Source organism: Pistacia vera, unplaced genomic scaffold (genome assembly GCF_008641045.1).
Source record: "Pistacia vera cultivar Batoury unplaced genomic scaffold, PisVer_v2 Contig710, whole genome shotgun sequence".
Classification (NCBI taxonomy): Eukaryota; Viridiplantae; Streptophyta; class Magnoliopsida; order Sapindales; family Anacardiaceae; genus Pistacia; species Pistacia vera.
Genome location: NW_022196569.1, coordinates 160132 through 176317, shown reverse-complemented (window position 1 = coordinate 176317; position 16186 = coordinate 160132). Strand labels below are relative to the sequence as shown.

Sequence of the window (16186 nt, the reverse complement as noted above, 5' to 3'; positions counted from 1 at the left end):
CGTCAACTTTAATTAACAGCAAACAATCACAGTTTTCTAGCACACTATTGGTACCATGAACCGTAGAATTTGAATCACACGGACATAATTAGGGGCCCACTTGGAAGACGGAAATATTTCTAATTCACCATGACCAATCTTGTCGCGTGACTGTACGAACAAAACCATTGGCAATATTTGTTTACTAGTCAGTCGTCTCTGACTTAGGACTTAGGAGTAAGGAGAAATCGCCGCGACCGTGTGAGAAACCTGAACGATTTGACCCACGTGTTAAATATGTCTTAAAAGAAGACTGCTCTATTATATATAGCCACTGGAACCCAGACAAATTCGAGATTCCCAGAGTAAACAGAGACAACTAAATGGAAAATTTCTTTCAAGAACAATTCTATGGCGACGGCGATATATTCTGGTTTAACTCTGAGTCTCTTCCTGTGCATCGAAGCGCTTTTATGCCGTATGCTAACGGACCCAGAATTGAAGTTGGGTCAGCGAGTATTGGTAACGGGTCTAAATCTTGGAGTGCCAACAAGAGAATGATAGAATTCTTGAGGAGAATTAATCAGTCTGCAAAAAAGGAACCACTTAAACCAGACAGAGAACGGGGTCACCTGCATATGATTAACGAGAGGATGAGGAGAGAAAGGGAGAAGCAGAATTACTTCGCCTTGCGTTCCATGTTGTCAACTGGCACCAGGGTTAGTGAATATTTAAGGCTGCTCTTAAACGTGACACATCAATACACATGATTAAAAAAAAACTGTATATTCATTGAAATGAGTAAAGTTGTGTTATTTAACATTTTCTTTGTTTTAACTATCTCTGAAACTTATGTAATACGCTAATGGGCATGTTTTGTTAATATCAGATTGACAAGAACTCGACTGTTCAAATGGCGGCGATGAGAATCCGGGAGCTGGAATGTTATAAGGTGGAACTTGAGAGGAGAAACAATGAGCTAGAAGCGAAGCTGGGAAAGGATACTAATGAGGGAACAAAGATTGGAATAAGAGTAACTAATCCAATATCTGGGATTGATTATATGGTCGAGGCTCTTAAATCCTTGAAAAAGACGGGTTCAAGAATCAGAAATATTCAATCAGAATTTTCTGATCAGAAACTGACAGCGGTAATACATGCTGAATCTCAGGTACGGGATTAAAACTGTAGATGGTACCTCTTTTACTAGAGATCAAGTAGTTGTTATATATTTAGATTTAATTAATTTATAAGAATGAAAATTGCAGATGGGAGATGAAGAGTTGAAGAAGGCTGTTCAGAGAGCACTAATAGAAGTAGAGCAGGAACTTCTTATTCCATTGCCAGGAAGTTTCGAAAGCCAAACAAGAAGAGAAAGAGGCTAGAAAAAGAAATAAGCCAATTACAATACAAGTTACCCAGGCTTTATATATATATATATATATATACGTGCACGTGTTAGAATGTGTGTTCGTCGTGTAAAACGTGATTAATTTCAATACATACTACTTTAAATTGACTAATACAACGATTATATGTTTAAATTAGCATTTGTGTCCATGTCATTGTGCTGTATTTTTTTTTTTTTTAATTATTAGAGTGTCTAAACTAGCTTACGTGTAAATTAGCCATCAACCTTAACGTACATGTACCAAACTTACTATAATTATTATTGTAAATAAACCCGTATCAAAGAAAATCTTTCAAGATAAACTATATATATGTTGGGGCGATGGCGATTCCCCGGACAATATAGGCCCAGTGTGAACTCGAGCTCAGGTCAAGTCTTCCTGTGGAGTTGACGAAGGACTGAAGAGATAAACCAATTTGCCAAGACAAGGACACCAGGTTGCCCAGGTACTCAAGTTTGAAAGTGAGTTCACTATCAATTGTTCCCAGCCCCATATCTAGGTTAGATTTGTAAAATTCTTAATTGTTGTTTTATTATAAACGGATTATATTGAAAGAATAATGTTACAAATTATATATTAATTATATAAATCCTATTTCCTAAAACTGATGATGATAACCTCCGTGTTTAACATACAAGTTTTTTTTTTTTTTCTTTAAATAAAGTAATCCAACAGCACTTTGAATGGTTAACTGGTTAAGCATGTACGTTTTACTATAATTCGTCGTATTCGATCACATCTTAAGGGCTCATTTCCCGTCCTTGTGATGAGCATTAAAATAGTACATTGTTCTTGTGACGAAGACATTACGATACTTAATTGCTCCTCTCCTCTTAATACAAAAACGCCTAAACATCTGAAAACCCAATGAAATAATTCCCTAGTAGCCCAAAAGTCCGGATATAGTAAGACCCTACCTGGATAAAACCCCAAAAAACACAGATTCACAGATTGCTTGCCCCATCAACCATCATTCGAAAGCCGAAAACAGTTAGGCCCCATGAGTAGAATTGTTCTAATTTAGATATTTTACTTAAATAAAATGAAACACAGAATATAATCATCCTCCTCGTTTCACTGAAGTACTGAACTGGCTCCAATTTTTACGATGATAAAGGAATACCAAATAAAAAGTGCTGCCTTCTGCATAGTCGACCATAATTCACTAAGGAAGCTACATTAATTCAAAGGGAAACGAGCAGCACAAAAATTCAGTCTGCAAGCTACCATCCGTCAACAGGGAAAGGAGCAGAACGCAGCTACCGAAGAAAAACAGAGACATGCATAACTATTACATTTAACCAATGGTGTTGAAAAACCAGAAACTTATTCTACCATAGAATGTGAAGAAACCATAAAACAAACCAGCTCCTTTAAACTAGATTCTGAAGTTCCATCATCTAAATTAACAAATCAAACATTAATATGTTGTCCAGAAGTTGAAAGGGGCACAAACAAAAATTTGATCAACACAGATGTCTTTCCAGATAAAAACAATAAACTAAGTATCCAGGTAACTGGCATATATCTCACTTCAGAGGAATGAACCTTGAAGAATGGGTAGCACCAATACCAGGTCTACCGTGCTTCACAGGCTTGTATGAAATAGAAAATTCAGCCAGGTAATGCCCAATCATTTCTGGCTTGATTTCAACCTGATTAAAGGTCTTGCCATTGTAAACACCAATAATGCTTCCAATCATTTCTGGCACAATAATCATGTTGCGGAGGTGAGTGCGAACTGGCTCAGGCTTCTCACCAGGTGGAGCCTCCCTTTTCTGGTCCAAAACATCAAGTATTAATCAGAACCCGAAGACTAATTCCATTTAGTGTGACAATCAATAGAAAATAATCTAATAAGGATATCATAATCCTACTAAATTTTGACATCCATATCCTATCCTACATATATAGGTTTGATTACACAAAAGAACACTACAAAATCATAAAATAATACCATCACATCAATAAGCATATAGAAGAAAATAAAAGAAAAAATATATTAGCAACCATACATAGCATTTATCAAGACATCAACAAATTCTTCCAGTCAATAGGATAATTCCATATTGCAACACCAATATCATGTGAATATTTCACCTTGATCAGTCTTTTTGAAAGGAACAGTTAAAAGAACCTGAGCATATTAAAGCTGAGGTGTATTTTGAAATTCATGAAAAGGAACAATTCTGCGACTATAGTAAGAAACAGTCAGAACCTGACAAAACAATATTGATAAAAGATAAACCCCAACTGCAAACTGCTACTTACAACAATCCGAATTCTAATGGTCAAATAATGAGACATGGAATCATGAAATAACATATTTGACAACAGATTTTGACACTAGTTCAAAATCCAACATCAAATCTAAATCTTCTAAGGAATAAAGATAATATCTTCCACATAACAGCTTCACAATAATGTTGACAACTCAGTAACACAGATGCAAGAAATGAAAGCACTTGCCACAAACCTAATCTTTTGCAAATTTATTACCAAGAACAATTACAAGAAGTTCACAGGCAAACAAGAAAGTTATAAGCAAATACAGATNAGATTATAACTTCAAAATTTGAAGTTAAAAGTCTCAAACATTTTCTTTTTTTATTTATAATTGTTATTGTATATCCCTGTAAAATAATAAAACTAGGTGGTAGGATATCGTAAATTTATAATTTCTTTTTTCCAAATATTTGTTTAACACTTTAAAATTTCGTATCAATAATATTTATGCTCAATGTTACCAATCTATTATCTATTATTTTAAAAGTTTCACGTCTGATATTATATATCTATGTTAAATTTTGGAGTTAAATCATTTTGTTCTATAAGGTATGGCCCAAAAAACAGGTCCCATTGAATCTGATAGTAACATTTAGGTCTTTGTTTGTTAGTGTTAGATATCAATTTTTTGAAATTATTTTGTTAATATCTAAAATACCCTTAATATGTTGAGTTTTATTTTCTTAATCAATGGAATTGTTCTAAATTTTTACTAGCATTCTCAGTTGGCAGCTGTCTATTTTTAATTTCATTTACATAAGAAAAGATTTACATTATTAATTTAAATTTAAAAATTTATTTCAGACTTTTACCCAAAAAAAAAAAAAAAGTTTTATGGTTAGATTCTATTGGACCTTATGTTACGTAGGCCAAACCTCAAGGACCAAAATGTATTTAACTTTTAAATTATGTGGATATTATGGATACTATATACCAAATACGCTTATTTGAGTAGTAAAAATCACAACTACTGAAATAAGAAAAAAGAAAAGCAACTGCCGACAACCCATTTGAGTAAAAAAAAAAAAAAAAACATAACTAATCTCTGCTTTTAGTGATAAATTAAGTAGAAGTGTGTTTAATTTAATTAAGTTGAGTTGGAGTCATCCAATTAACTCCTGTCTTAGGTGCTCCTTTTCGATCTATTTTAAGATTTGAAAGTGACTTCTCAACAATGGAGGAAACAATCAACCATCTACACACACTAGAATGTGAATGTGATATTACACAACCTTGTGCCACAAACATATGCCAAATTTTGCCCTAATTTTTGCATCACAACTTCAAAAGGGGGTTCTTTTATTGCTCTCAAAACCCAAAAGTATAAAATGATTAAGGAGTTATTACGTTGTAATAGTAATGATTTTTTTTGGTTCTGAAATGGATGAATAAAAGATTAAGGGAGTAGTTATATTGCTAATGTAACGTTTCTTTTTAAACAGGATCAACATATATGTTCAATTATTCAATGATTTATGTGAAAGATAATGTTAATTCTAACATTACAACTTTGTTTTTTCTTTTTTATTGTTCAAAGCACTGTTTTAAAAGCCGGGCCAGGCCAGCCGATCCAACCGGTTGGACCATGAACCGGTCACGTGTCCGGTTCGAGTCAACCTTAAACCCACTATTATGCAATAAACCGCTTTAACCCGTAATGGACAGTGTGAACAGTACTGGACCGCCGGTCCAACCAGACCACAAGAAAAACCGGTCCAACTGAAAAATGAAAAAAAACCCTAATTTCTCCCTTTCTCCCTTTGCATTGCGCAGTTTCTTCTTCCTCAGTTCCTCTACATGCAAAAAACTCTGAAAAAATTTGAATTAAGTCTCGAAAATTTGAAAAAGATCACAAATCAAAACTCAATTTTGACGACGGGTGCCAATCGCAACCATCCCTTACTAAAATCACAATCTAGTCTCTGAAATCGCGATGACGTGTTCCTCCCTCGACGGAAATCGACGATGCGTTCCTCCCTCGACGGAAATCGACGCACTTGGCTAGATTTGTTTCCACTATTTTTGTTTTCAACATTTTCCTGTTATGTAGTTAACGTTCTCAAATACTCAAAAGGGTCCTCAGAGTTTGCTGTTTACTTGTGAATTCACAAATCTAAGCCCTCTTTCTCTATGTTGGAGCTTGAATGATCTTCAAGGTGACATCTTTTCTCTTCTTTATTCGTATCTCTATATGGGTTATTGATTCCAGTTGTGTTTTAAATTAGCAGCAATAAGTTTTTGTGTTTTTATTTCTGTATTGCAACCCTAGATTTTGTTTCATTGTAAGCTCTAAGAGGACCAAGCTTTTTATTGCTTAATCAATTTCAAGACTTTCTTATGATGGATTGTAGAGGGTTTCATTTGTTAATCTGGGTTGTGTCAATCTTGTGTTTAGCATGTTTTGGTTGTTGTCAATTTGCTCCTAAAGACAATTACCTCATAGACTGTAGATCACTCACCAATACTACAGTGGATGGTCGTGTGTTCATGGCTGATAAATTGGCTGGTAAATTGCTTTCTTCTCCACAAAATATTACCGTCAATACTTCAAAACTTGTGACCTCCTCCAATGATTCGTCGCTGTATCAAACAGCTATAATTTTTACTGGATCCTCGAAGTACACCTTTTCTATTAGCCAAACTGGTAGGCACTAGATTCGGCTTTACTTCAATCCATTTGATTCGGGGAATTTCATTATGAGCAAGGCTACTTTTTCAGTTTCCAGCCAAAAGTATGGCCTCCTTAGCAATTTCACTACAAACTCTAAAGTAGTTAAAGAGTTTTCGGTGAATGTAACCACTGATAACCTTGTTATCACTTTCAGTCCATCAAACAATTCATTCGCATTCATAAATGCCATTGAAGTTGTTTCAGTTCCTGACCAGCTCATAACTGATGATGCTATCCTCATTAGCCCACAAGAGAAATTCCAAGGCCTGATGTGGTAGGTGTTGGAGACAGTTTATAGAGTAAACATGGGTGCGCCGACAGTTACCCCTCTGAATGATACCCTTGGGCGGACTTGGGTTCGTGATCAAAGTTGTATCTAAGATTTCTGCTGTCAAGTACGTTTCAGGTGGGGCTACTCGTCAAATTGCTCCAGAATCTGTCTATGGTACTACCACCTGTATGAACTCGGATAACGATCCTACATCAATTTCAATACTTAACTTATGTTGAGATTGTTGTTGAATTTGAACTTTGAATCATATTGGACAGTAATTAAGTTGTTATTATCTTATTAAAAAATAGAAATCTTAAAAAAATCATCACGATGTGTGATGACGTCACCGGTCCAAAATTTATTGATTGATTTCTTAATTTTCAATTTTTTTTGACAATGAGAATTGAGAAGTTAGAACCATGAAAATAGAACGGGATTGGTCTATCCTTTGAACCATTGTTTTAAAAGCAGGACCGGAAGGTAACCCGCGCTGCTGTCCGGGTCACGGTTCAATCGGTCTGGTTGGACTGCCGATTGGACCGGTGACCCGGACAGCAGCGCGGGTTACCTTCCGGTCCTGCTTTTAAAACAATGGTTCAAAGGATAGACCAATCCCGTTCTATTTTCATGGTTCTAACTTCTCAATTCTCATTGTCAAAAAAAAATTGAAAATTAAGAAATCAATCAATAAATTTCTTCATCTAGTTATTTTCCAATATTGGTAGTTTGGTACAAAATCATGTGAGAGAATTAACATCATTTGATAATTACTTATTCCCCATCCAATGTTTCACATAGATAAGCGATATTTAAAAATTTTCAACAATTTTTTTGTTGGAATTTATGATGATTGTCATAAATCTCTTTTAAAATTGGGTTAATGAATTAATCCCCAAAGAAATAATAAAATAAGAAAAATCTCTTTAAAGTTTCAAAAATGATATGAATCCCACTGCCGTTAAGTTCCAACCATAAATTCCAACTATTACAATAAACAGTAAGAAGACAATTTTAATAATATTTATTAACTTATGATAAAGTAAATTTTAATGATTCACTAACAATTTGTTAATAGTCTATGAATTTTTGTTATTTCAGTTTGATAATATCATAACTCTAATGGGTCTATGCCTTTCACTCTTTAAAATTTATCAAAAATCTTCCCCAAGTTTTACAAAATTTGTTAAAGTTTTACAAAATATGTTAAAATCTCTTTAATAGGAAGTATTAACAAACTAAAAACCATTGTTTTAAAAGCCGGACCGGACCAACTGGTCCAACCGGTTGGACCAGAACCCGATCATGTGTCCAGTTCGAGCCAACATAAAACCCGACATTAATAAATAAACCGTTAATAAACCGCATGAACAGTGTAAACCGCCGGTCGGACCGAACCGATTGAAAAACTGGTCCAGCGTCTGAAAAGGGGAAAAAATCCCTAATTTCTCAGTTTCTCTGATATCTCATTTCTCTACGCAAAATCCTCTGAAAAAATGTTAACACAAATATGAAAATCTGAAATCCCACACAAATCGCCACTCAATCTCAACGAAATCCATTCTCAAAGTCTGAAATCGTTGCTGAAATCGATTGCAACTCAAGCCTCTAAAATCGCGATGACGCCTTTCTCCCTCGCCCAGAAATCGATCAACACAATACACAAACGATTTTAAGATTTCTCTTACCTAGGGCAGTTGAATCAGTGATCGACTGAACTGAAGTGGAGTCGTGCTTAGTTACTGCATAATATTGAATCGAAAATAAATAGGGAATTGGAGAGTAGAGACAAAGGATTTAAACGAAATTTGAAATGTCATGGTGGTGATTAGGCCAGAAAATGGAGTTATGGAGATGCCGAGATAGATCAGACGGTGTCACGGTGGTGTTTCAGCCTTTGGGAGTTGGAGACGGAGAGGATTCAAAGCAAACGGGATTTGAAATGTCGATAGATTTTACATTTAGGATTTTTAGAGATATTAAGGTTTTTACTTTTAGGAAAACTTGTTTACAAAATCGGTTTGGTTAATTGGTTTAAAATTACCTTTGAACCATTACCCGAACTAGTTATCCGGTTTGGTTAATTTTGAAAATTGAAACTGAACCAATTACTTTGAAAAATCGGTTTTTGGGATTGGTTTACGTTCAGTTTGGTTCGATTTTTTATTTTACTTGTGGGGCTGCTATTTGGGTTTTATTGCGTTTTGAATTTGTATTGAAGTGGTTAAGTTCCTGGTCTCCGTATGGGTTTTATTTATTCTTTTGGGTTGAATGATGTTTGTTGTTTCTAGGATTTAGCAATTTGTGGGGTTTAGAATAAGTTTCGATCCTATTGATTATTAAAGTATCGACAAAACTGAAGGTTGGATAGTTGACGATGAAGAGGAGGTCAATGAACTTAATTATGAGGAGTTGGAACAAATATTATATGGAGAATGATCCATTCTTACTGGAGTTGCTGATCACCCTTCTTTTTATGATTCAATCGATGGTTCAGAAGGTTGGTTTCAAATATTTAAGCAACTTAATATCTATTTAAATTAAATTACAAGTTTTAACTTATGATTTCTATTTTTTACTGAAATTTACGCAGATGATGGTGATGAATTTTGATTTTAGTGTGTGAGGCTCAATCAACATGGAGACGGATCAAAGAAAAAACACTTGCACCAAATGTTTTGTTATTAATTATTATGTATTTTGTCATTTAATATGTAATAGATGAATACAACATCATGTTTAGATTTGGACTTTGGATTGTTGTTAAATACTTAAATTATGCTGGGATTGTTATTGAATTTGAACTTTGAATCATGTTAGACAATAATTAAGTTGTTATTATCTTATTAAAAAAAAAAAAAAACAGGTTTCTTTTAATGTGCTAACATCTTCATGCTATGTGATGATGTCATCAATCCAACCGGTTGGACCGATTGAACCGTGACTCGGGCAGCAAAATGGGTTACCCTCTGGTCCGGGTTTTAAAACAATGCTAAAAACTACATCAAATTAGTAAATTGAAACTAATATTTTTTAAGAAAACTCTTTTGAGTGCCTTTTTAGAATACTTTTTAAATTGTTTCTTTAAAATTTGTTTTTTTTTTTCTCAAAAACAGTGTTATGAAAACCAGACCAAACCGACCGATCGGACTGTTCGGATTGGTGACTGACACCCTCTCCAATCCGATTTAGATTGTAAGGGTGTTTTTGTTGAATTTCAAACATGTAGGGACTAATTGAAATTTTAAGGGTGTTTTGTGAAATTCAAACCTACAGGAAGTTATTGTAGACTTGGCAAAACAGACGGTTGGGCTGGGTACAGGTCCAAAACTAGTCAAGAATATTGATTCGAACCTTACCCTATGCGGGTACAGGTAGACCCGTGAGTACCTGTATTGTTCACTCTAATTTCCACTTTTTACAGTTACACCCCCAAAATTCTTACAGTTTTCATTTTTTACAATTATACCCATTACTATTCACTACAATTTTCTATTAAAATCACACGGTGTGTCCTTCCCCTTGGATGCATCTTCAGAGCAAATTGCATATATGAAATAAGCAATTAAATCTTCGATCTCAATAATGGAAATGTCAATATACATAAAGATATATCAGAACTAATCATCAAAAAGACAAAAGTATATCTAATTTAAAACACCTATGAGCATCTGTTGAACTAATTAAATAATCATCAACAAAATTTAAACATGAATCCATTTACCAACTAGAATCAGCTAGAATCAACTCATATTCATTCCACATATCTTAATTTACTATAAATCCACACACACCACTGAATTGAGAAGTGTAACAAATAAAAAAGTTAAGATAACTGAAATGAGCAATTAATCCTCTAATATGGAACTCCACTACCACTGTCAATTCTTAATAGGTTAGTGAGAGAAAATGCTCTCTCTTCTCTCTAGGATTAGTGAAACAGCCCACCTTCCATCCTTTTTCCCCTCCACCCACCTCTCATCTCTCCACCTTCATCACCCATCCTCCACCTTTACCAGTAAACACCTCCTTCTCATCTAACCACCATCCTCCATCTTTTTTGTTTTTTTTTTTTTTTCGTTTTTCGTTTTTCCGGTTTGTATTGTTGCTGCTTGGTCTGGTTGGTTTGGGTGCTATTGTGTGGTGTAGGTTGGTGTTGGGAGTGTTGTTGGTCGGAGTTGGGCTTGCTTGGCCTGAGTTTCATCCTGCTGACCTGAAGCTTTTTAGTTTTGTTTGGGAGAGTTGGACGTCCTTGCTTGTTGTTTGCTGGGGTGTTGCTTTGGGGTTGGTTGTGTTTGTCACCGGAGCTTGTAGTTGTGCTGCCGGAGTTTGGTTTTTCTTGTTGGCCGGAGCTTGTAGTTGTGCTGCCGGAGTTTGGTTCATCTTGTTGGCTGGAGCTTTTCTGGTGTGGCTGGTCCTTGTTTCCTTTTCAAGAATGTGAGTGTGGTTGTTTGTTTGAATTCTTTCCCCTTTTATCTTTGGCTAAGATTCTCCTTTTCTCCTATTGGCTTGGTGGATTTTGCTTTATCCATTTCCTTCGGACTGGTTAATAGCAAGTTCCATAAGTGATTTTCCTTCCACCTCACCTATTCCTATTGGTTATTGTGATTGCCTTTATCCCTTATCAAACAAATCCACACAGCATCCTATCCTTACACTTGTTATGCCACCTCACTGCCTTGTCATCCCTCATCCCCTCACGTGTGCCATGTCACCCTAGATGCCACACAACCCGAGGTGCCATGTCATCAGGTGAGAAAAAAAAATTTCAATTTTTTTTGCTACCTCTGCTCCTTGCCACCTATGGGGGCTGTTGAATGTGGGAAAAGTTGTGGTTTGAGTGAGCAGTATCCAAACATTGAAGAAAAGAAAATTGAAAGTGTTAGGAATGGTGCTTTGGTGCCTACTAAAGTCTTGAAAGGGGCCACCATTTCTAATAGAGAGTTTGTCCAAGTCCGGTTGCTGAAACCTATTAATGGAGAGAATTCCGAATTTGAAGAAGGTGAAATTATTTGGGTGGATAGAGGAGCTGTTTGTGCTGAATCCAAGAGTGCTTTGGAGGGTACCCATGTTTCTTCTAGGGTAGGTGAAAATGGGCAGCACACAATCTGCCATGGTGTGGATAAGGGCCGTGAGGTTGTAAGGCCACCTATTGCTATAGAAAAATCAGGCCGGAATGATGTGTCATTGGTTAAAGGTGAGTTCAATCCGAAGCTAGGGAGTTGCTCTGATGGAAAGGGGAGATTTTATGAAATTGTGGCAGCGAAGGTTGATGAGATTTCTATGGATTACCCCCCTCTCCCAAGCAAAGTGGTGGATGGAGTGATTAGAATTAAGAAGCCAAATGGTTGTGTTGATCAAAAACAGGTGAAATGGGAGGAAAAAGGAGCTTGGACAAGTGTTCTTGTCTCAAAGAGGTCTGATATTTCCCTTGAATATGTCAAACCAAATATGAGCAAGGAAGATGGTAAGTTTAGAATTTCAATCCCTACTGAAATTGCGGCTTTAGGAATAGACAAATTGAGTAATTGTCCAGTCGGGTTTTTCCTTGGGAAGAAATTGCCATTTTACCAAGTAAAGAGCTATGTTGATAGAAATTGGAGTCGTTTTTGAGCTGTGGGGGTCACTTCATATGGGCATGGGGGCTATTTGCTCAAGTTCCCAGATGAGGTTACTAAAATGGATGTGCTAGAGGGTGGTCCATGGTTCATAGGAGGGCAGCCTTTCTTTTTTGAAGTTATGGACTCCTAATTTGTCGTTGGGCATGAATGAGATTACAAGGGTACCCATATGGGCGAAATTCTATGGTATCCCTCTTGAGTTATGGACCCCCAAGGGTTTAAACCATATAGCAAGTGTAATAGGCACCCCTCTTTATATGGACAATATTACCGAGTCGAGTGAAAGGCTTGAGTCTGCTAAAGTGTGCATTGAGATGGATTCTTCAACCGAGTTTAAGGAGGAATTTGAGCTAGAGATGTCGAGTGGTGAGATTGCATTAATAAGGTGGAGTATGCATGAAGCCATTTACCTGTGCTTGGTGCAAAACATTTGGACATATCCAAAGAAACTGTCATTGGGCTCCTAAGGAAACCGAACCGTTGTTATCCAAAGAGCCGACTTCTCCTCATGTGCAAGAATGGAGACAAGTTGCTAGCAAGAAGAATATAAGTGTCCCTCGAGAAGTAAGTCAGCAAAGGGTAGAGGGAAAAAAGGAAGGTGAGGCCCCTAAACCTTGTGAGAGTGTGAACCAATTTGTGGTGCTATCCGAAGAGGGTGAGGAAAAGAGAGATGTTGCTGATGGGGAGGAAAGGAAGAGAGGGAATGGTATTGAGGAAAGGCTGGAAAGTGAAACAAAGTTGGGTAGAGCGGTTTTGGGGGAGGAAGCTGCGAATGCCAATGAGGATAGAGAGGAGAGAACTCCGACTACCAATGCTGTTTTCTTGAATACATTTGAGGACAGTGACATGGGAACTAGCTCTCCAATTTATCAACCGTTTGGGAACCTAGTACGCGTGGATGAAAAAGAAAGATTGGAGAAGGAAAAGGGAAGTCTTTCTAAGAGTAAAAGGAAGAAACTTGCGAAGAAGGCGAAAACTCCACCGAAGCTACCTCATAGCCATGGTTAAAGTTGTCGTGTGGAATGTTAGGGGGCTTAATTCCCCCATTAAACAAAAAGAGGTAATGAATCTTATTAGTAGCAATAATTTAAGTTTATGTGCTGTTTGGAGACTAGGGTTAGGGAGAATAATATGGATGTTGTTAGGAAAATGGTGTTCTGCAATTGGGCAATGGTTGAGAACTATTGTTTTTGTGAAAGGGGGAGAATTTGAGTGGGTTGGGATGGAGATATTTTGCATGTGCATGTTATCCAAACTTCAGCTGAAGCAATTCTTTGTAAGGTTAGAATTTTGAAAGATAATTCCATGCTCTTTTGTTCTATTGTCTATGGGATGAATAATGTGGGGAAAAGGAAGGAGCTATGGAAGGAGCTTATCCACCATGCCAATGTTAGCCACTGTGAGCCATGGGGTATTATAGGCGACTTTAATGTGGTTAGATTTGCGGGGGAAAAGAAGGGAGGTTCTAATCAATGGAATTCGCAATGTGAAGAGTTTAATGACATGTGTAAGGAAGCTGATATTGATGATCTTAATTCCATTGGGTCATTCTTCACTTGGAATAACAGAGGAGAGCTCAATAGGAGGATTTGGTGCAAACTTGATAAAGTGATGTGTAATGAGCATTGGAGCAACAGGTTTCCCAACTCTTTTACATCCTTCCTTACTCCGGGCATATTAGACCATTGTTCAATGGTGGTTGATAGTGGGCTGAACTTTCAAGGTAAGAAATCCCCTTTCAAGTTTTTCAACTTTTGGGCAGAGCATGAGGACTTTTTACCTATGGTGGAGAGAGAGTGGAGTGTGCAGGTGGAGGGTAACCCCATGTACAGGCTGGTCTCTAAGCTAAAAGCATTGAAGGTTGAGCTGAAGAGACTAAATAGAAAGGAGTTCTGGAACATTTCGGAAAGAGTGAAATTTGCAAGAGATGATCTAGCCCATGTTCAAGAAAGGCTTGTTGTGGATCCGATTGATGGTGCTCTTTTGCAAGAGGAGAAAGTTAAGGTGGAAAACATGGTCAAGCTTTCAAAAGCCGAAGAATCATTAGCCAAGCAAAAGTCTAGGGTTAAATGGTTAAGGGAAAGGGATGCTAACACTTCTTACTTCTTTAAATCGATTGCTGGATGGAGGAATAGAAATAAGATTGTGTCCTTGGAAATTGGGGAAGACTCGGTTACAAGTGATCAAGATAGAATCAAAGAGGAGTTTGTGTCTTTCTACTCAAATCTTTTCAAAGAAAAGTGTGCGGGTGTTTCCTATGAGGGCATGGAGGAACTTATCACCCCTGTTATTTTGGAGGAGGAGGCCAACTCCATGATTTGTGAGGTTTCCAAAGAAGAGATTCAAGAGATCATGTTTGGAATGAGTAAAGACAAAGCACCGGGGCTGGATGGTTACGGAGCTTTTTTCTTTAAAAAAAACTTGGGATATTGTAGGTTATGATGTTGTTAAAGCAATCCAAAATTTCTTCAAGTCTGGGAAGATGCTTAGAAAGGTGAATTGTGCCATTATTGCATTAGTCCCAAAGAATGAAAACCCCTCATCTTGTAGTGAGTTTCGGCTGATCTCATGTCGTAACACCATTTACAAATGCATCTCCAAGATTATGGCCAATAGAGTTAAAAGAGTTTTGCTGCAGTTCGTCAACAAAGCCCAAGGTGCCTTCGTGGGGGGGAGGAAAATTATGGATAATATCCTTTTGAGCCAAGAACTTCTCCACCACTATGACAGGAAGTCGGCCAAAGGGGCTAGATGTGCAATGAAGGTAGACCTTATGAAAGCTTATTATTCTGTAAGATGGGATTTCGTTATTAAAGCTCCAGAGCTTCTCGGGTTTCCTTTGAAGTTTATTGGGTGGGTAGAAGAGTGAATCAAAACTCCTAAATACTCTATAGCCGTTAATGGGGAATTAACCGGATTCTTTAGCGGTTCTAAAGGGCTTAGGCGGGGAGACCTTATCTCTCCCTATCTCTTTGTGATTGCCATGGAGGTGCTATCAAGACTTCTAAATAGAGCAACGGAGGAACCTTCTTTTAAGCACCATTGGAGGTGCAAAGAGTTAAACCTAACCCATCTTTGTTTTGCAGATGATTTAATGATCTTTTGCCATGCGGATGAAAACTCTCTTGGCATTGTCAAGAGAGCATTGGATCGTTTCATTTTTTGGGCGGGGTTAGAAGCAAACCCCTCAAAAAGCAACATTTTCTTCTCCGTGGTGGGTGAGGCGAGCAAACAAGCTCTTTTGTCGATCCTTGGGTATCAAGAAGGAAAGCTACCAATGAAGTATTTGGGTGTCCCTCTCATTACCAAAAAGCTTTCCCTTGCTGATTGCAAACCTTTGGTGGACAAAATCTTGGCTCGCATTCAATCTTGGCGGAGCAAATTCCTCTCTTATGCTGGTCGGGTAATTCTCATTAAAGCCATTCTTTTTAGCATTCAAGTTTATTGGTCATCTATTTTCGTGCTCCCTTTAAAGATCCTCAATGAAATTGATGCTAAGTTAAGGGCTTTCCTATGGTCTGGGAGTGACATGAAAACCTCAAAGGCCAAAGTTGCATGGGAAGAGATTTGTGTCCCTGTTGAAGAAGGCGGGTTGGGGATTGTGAGAGCTAAGGATTGGAATAAGGCAGCCATGATGAGACATGTTTGGAATCTTAATCAAGTACGTAGTGGCTTTGGATGGGCTGAGTGGATCAAAGCAACCTACTTGGCAAGGAAGAGCTTTTGGGAGATTCCTATACCTTCGGATGCTTCTTGGGCTTGGAAGAACATTTTGAAGCTTAGAATGGAAGCTAGAGAGCACATCAAAGTCATCATCGGAAATGGTCAAGCAACTTATGTTTGGTATGATAATTGGCACCCAAGAGGCCCTCTCAAGGATAGATATGGAAGCCGCTTTGTGTATGATTCGGAACTACATCATCTTGCTAAGGTGTGTGAGATTTGG

The 16186-nt window shown here is 37.2% G+C and overlaps 3 protein-coding genes across 3 annotated transcripts; 2 read left to right on the top strand and 1 right to left on the bottom strand.

Moving 5' to 3' along the window:
* Positions 1 to 344: 344 nt before the first annotated feature.
* Positions 345 to 1526, top strand: LOC116114496 (transcription factor bHLH92-like). Its single transcript, XM_031400644.1, has 3 exons — positions 345 to 698; positions 869 to 1150; positions 1248 to 1526. The coding sequence occupies exons 1-3, from the start codon at positions 363 to 365 to the stop codon at positions 1362 to 1364; spliced, it is 735 nt and encodes a 244-aa protein (XP_031256504.1). The 5' UTR covers positions 345 to 362; the 3' UTR covers positions 1365 to 1526.
* Positions 1527 to 2701: 1175 nt separating this feature from the next.
* Positions 2702 to 3193, bottom strand: LOC116114493 (40S ribosomal protein S15-like; the record flags this gene model as incomplete). Its single annotated transcript, XM_031400638.1, has 1 exon — positions 2702 to 3193. A coding segment is annotated over one exon (273 nt), but the record flags the coding sequence as incomplete, so codon positions are not given.
* Positions 3194 to 13572: 10379 nt separating this feature from the next.
* On the top strand, positions 13573 to 15109 carry LOC116114486. Its single transcript, XM_031400631.1, has 2 exons — positions 13573 to 14632; positions 14676 to 15109. The coding sequence occupies exons 1-2, from the start codon at positions 13573 to 13575 to the stop codon at positions 15107 to 15109; spliced, it is 1494 nt and encodes a 497-aa protein (XP_031256491.1).
* The last annotated feature ends 1077 nt before the right edge of the window (positions 15110 to 16186 follow it).